Source organism: Tupaia chinensis, unplaced genomic scaffold (assembly GCF_000334495.1).
Source record: "Tupaia chinensis unplaced genomic scaffold, TupChi_1.0 Scaffold000469_1, whole genome shotgun sequence".
Lineage (NCBI taxonomy): Eukaryota > Metazoa > Chordata > Mammalia > Scandentia > Tupaiidae > Tupaia > Tupaia belangeri.
The window spans coordinates 1,049,562-1,053,922 of NW_006159978.1; the positions used below are offsets into that span (position 1 = coordinate 1,049,562).

The following is a 4,361-nucleotide window of genomic DNA, read 5'->3' on the forward strand; positions in this document are numbered from 1 at the left end:
AGAAATCACCCCCCGGGGTGATGGCCACACCGCAATCCCTTCTCCTCCATTCTCCTCTCGGGATCTTGGGCACGCACGCACACGTACCCGGCGTGAGTTTTAAGCCACTGGGTCCAGGACGCGAACCGCGGTCGACCACATGGGAGTCCAGCGACATAGCCATTACGCTAACTGCTGGTCCCAGTCTGTCATTATGACATTTTGCCCCTGGGCTCCGGATTTAGTTCCCAGGAAGCCTAAGTCTTGGAGATAAGAAGGAAGAGGGCAGTGGGAGGGAAGGGGGAAGGAGAGTCAGGGAAAATGTAGATCTGCTCCAGCTCCTCCCCTAAACACACACCCACCAAGAGAAGAGGGTCCTCCTGCAGCACGCCAGGTCATGGCCCATAGGAGCCTTGGAAAATGAGCTGAGCATCAAAGGCCACGATGCCAGGTTATGAGTGACAACAAAGGGACCATCCAGCAAAGGACTCTGTCCCTGGAGAAGGCCTGGGCTGGTAGGTGGGCCTGCCTGGGGAGGGCTGTCCTGTGTGTCACTCAAGCCAGTGGGTCTGGACCAGAGACTCGGCCTTCCATGGACAAATAAATCAAAAGCCTCCAGGGCACATTCTGGCCTCACCAAAGGTAGACCTGTCAACACCCTCTGCTCTTGTCCACATTCTCGGAAAGTTGGAGGGTTCATAACTGCTGTGTCATTCCCACTAAAAGTGCCCTTTGCGTTTCTTGGTCCCCAAGTCCAGCTCTCGCCCTCTCTCTGGCAGGTCATCGGCATCCATCTGAACAAATGGCAGCTGGACCGGAAGCTGGGCATCTACGTACTGGTTCTCTACGCCATCTTCCTGTGCTTCTCCATAATGATAGAGTTTAACGTCTTCACCTTCGTCAATCTGCCCATGTGCCGGGAAGACGATTAAAGCTGAACTGCTGCCCCCGGGAGCCGTCCTGGCACCCCAGGACGCTGGCGTCCTCCTCTCTCTCCTCCCCCACCACAGGTCTCTCCTGCGTCGGCAGCCACCGTCTGCTCTTTCACACGCTGGACAGGAGAGCCGACGTGGGCTCTGTCTGGTCTCAGGCCAGGCTGCGGGGCGTCCTTCTCGTCCTCGCAGCTCTACCCTCCAAGGCAGGATTCAGGGACCCTTCTGTGAGCAGCACCACGGCCTGCTGAGCTGCCAGCCACAGGGATGTGTCGCGTGTCTCACCTCTCTCCTGCACACTTTAGTCTAAGGGACTTGCGTGTGCAATCTGTCTTTTGGTTACACGGGCAGCCTCAGAAATGAGGCGGCTGGTGAGCCTGAGGTCTTCCGGGGCAAGTGCAAACTAGAGACGTGTTCTGCGGTGTCACCTCCAGGCCGGAGGAGTGGCTTCTTAGGCAGCACATGCTACCAAGAGCCTCGAGTTCTGGGGAAGTGCTCATGGTTCAGAGGGGACCGGGCCTCAACCTGATGGGGCTTGAGACCGTGATGGTAAACATTGCACCCCTCTTTCTGGAAAAAAATGGGAAGAATGGAAACATTTTCTCCCAGCAGGAGAGAGAAAATGAGCAAATATGCTTCTCACTTTTATTGATGCATTCAGAGAATGAGCAATGGAATTTGACAAATAAAACATCACATGGTCATCGTACTTGAAAATTTCATTCCACACAAAAGGATCGGATCAAGGACCACAAAGGTAATGCTTATGAAAAACGGATCCGATGCGTATCGTGATGTTTGGTTTGGAACCTAGAAAGAGGTGGGAGACTAACACCAAAACGGGTGCTAACTCAGAGACACAGTGGAGGTCATGGTTTACAGCAGAACATTCCAGACCTTCTCTGTGACCCCATGTCCTGTCCGTTTGGGTTTGTCATTTCTTCGTTGATGCTCTAGTTTCAAAACCATCCTGTTGAAAGACCTGATTGTTGATATGCCCACCAAATTTCATAACCTGCCGAGTCACAACGAGCGTATGCCAGAAATAATGGTGAATGACACAAAGGTTCTGAAAAGCAGTGTGCTGCTTTCTGGTCTCTGAAGACACATGAAAACTTTAACTTAGAATGTGTAGAGCTAAGTTTCTTGAACACATATTTCTAGCTGAACACATAAAAAGGCCAAGGATGGAAGGCGGATTTCAAAAGTAGGTAGGAAACTCTAAAACCATGTTTGACTGCTTCACAGCTCTAAAGTATGTACGAAAAAGATTTATGAACAGAGAGCAGTCATGGTTTCGAAAGAGAAAGCACAATTAATTTTATATAGAGGTGTTTTTATTTTTTTAACGTTTCTATTGCAAGAGTCTATCAGATGTGATGCACTTTTAATATCGGGATATTTTGCAAGGAAGAATGTAGGGAATGGACCATGGTGACCCGAGAAGGGAGGCTTTTAGCCATTCACCGGAAATCAGTCGTTTGAAACTTGGTGTTGAGTTTAAGTCCAGTAGCTAATCTCCTCCTGATCGAGATCGTGACTCACGCTGGAATTTGTGACTGTGCTCTTTAAGGCCTCCTGAATTTCGAAAGGAGGAAGCGTTCAAGCTTGTGTCCCTTCCGTTGGCTTTAGCGTGGGCCTGCAGCCAGCCTCCCATGGCCAGGCTTCTGTTCTGGACTCACATCAGTATTAGCTACTCCGGTTACCGAGTTAAGGTTCTCCTTTTGCTTCTCTATTTAGACATTGGGTTCCTTGGGTTTCAAGCAGAGGAACAAGTGGGATTTTTCCTAATAAAGTTGCTCAGGGGGAGGCCGAGGACCCTGTAGGTCCGTTGGTATAAACTTTAGCCTCATGGGTGCCCTAATAGCTTCGTTCACCTGGTCCCTCCTGTGTCGTAGACTCACCCAGCTCCTAAAGTGCTCTGTCTGTTTTGAATCTCCACACTGCCCTGTGGTGTAAGTAGGGATTGTTCTTTCCATTGAACAGAAAATTTAGCCTTGGGGAGGTCAAGAGACAGTCCAGTGGCCAGTTAGAAGCCAAACTGGGGCTGAGGGCCAGCCCATCAGCCCTCGCCAGCTCAGCCTGCCGTGTGGGTCGGCCCTCCTGGGGGAAGGGGTGCTAGTGATCGGTTCTTATTAAGTCAAACCTCATCGATACTCGATTAACGCCGGGTTCCCCAGATGATATCCTCATCTCCGTCCCTAGCCAATGTCCCTCTTTTGTCCTGGAAAAGACCAAAAGCTATCTTTGGCTATGGCAAGGCTCAGATCACATGGCCCCTGTTGGTTTTTCATTTTCCGGACCCTTATGTAGCTTTAAGGGAGCATATCTTAATTACCCTCCTCTCCCTCGGAAGAATCCATTTGAGATGATCAAGTACTGCAGTTGCAGCCAAAGACTAAACAATCATATCTTTCGATATGTAGTGCAATCCTCGGGATTGAGTTTTCTTTTGACTGTAATGTGCCAATGTAACGTCCGTAAAGGATCTATGCATTTATTCTATCTAGGAAACTACATGTACACTGTAGGTGAAAAATGCTCTTTTCTAGCTAAATATTCTTCCATCCCAAGTCTAGAGAATAGCTTGATTGATTGGGCCTTCATTTTAAAATTCTGCTGCCATCCCTACACAGGATTACTTTTTATATTTTATTCCCACAGCTAATTAACATGGGGTAATTACTCTGCTACAAACATAGGCGATTACAAAAATTAATTTAGCTCTTCTCACTAGGGGCAGGAAGTAAAGAATATCATTGCACTCAGATGGAAAAATGTCTGTGGGAGCAGGAGCAGGTGGTTCCTGTCAAGGTGGTTTGGAATTTGCTCTGACCAGCTCAAGCCTGGTTAGGGTCAGACCTGGTTGGGGTCAAGCCTGGTTAGGGTCAGACCTGGTTGGGGTCAAGCCTGATTAGGGTCAGACCTGGTTAGGGTCAAGCTTGGTTAGGGTCAGACCTGGTTAGGGCAATATCTGGAGAACCTGGCCCTGGAGGAAGGTTCCAGGCAGCTGCAAGGAGGGACTGATGATTGAAGACACCACGGTCCCCTCCCCTGACCCTTCTTCCTATAACCACGGTCTACCTGTCCCCGTGCTTCTCTTGTCACCTGTCTCCAGCTCGCTCAGACCTGAATGCCTTTGTGAGTTTTTTTCTGTTTGTTACCCCACTTGTGAGGGCTACTGCTTGCTTTGGCCCTGTCAACCCCCCGCCTTTCCAGGCCCAAGCAGCCGATAAGGCCCTAGCCTTCCCTGAGCTGGATTAACTAGTTGGGGTATGCACTGTCACCTAAGGGAGGTCCTGCAGACCCCAACCTAAGACCCCTCCTGGGCTGCCCAGAGTCTAGGCTTCTTCCATCACTCATGAGTGCTTGCAGGCTGGGCAGCATTGGCAGGAGGCCGCTGGGTGGGGAACACTGGGCTCCCCAGACAGAATCCAGAAAGGGTGCGGG

The 4,361-nt window shown here is 50.2% G+C and overlaps 1 protein-coding gene across 2 annotated transcripts in view; it reads left to right on the forward strand.

Annotated features, from left to right (window-relative positions):
• SLC24A4 (solute carrier family 24 member 4) overlaps window positions 1-4,318 on the forward strand; it is a 193,818-nt gene extending 189,500 nt beyond the window's left edge. For both annotated transcript variants that reach the window (XM_006155808.3, XM_006155809.3), the window contains exon 17: window positions 759-4,318. In XM_006155808.3, coding sequence (XP_006155870.1) covers window positions 759-911 — 153 coding nt within the window. In that variant the 3' untranslated portion in view covers window positions 912-4,318. The remainder of the gene's footprint in view (window positions 1-758) is intronic.
• Window positions 4,319-4,361: the final 43 nt, after the last annotated feature.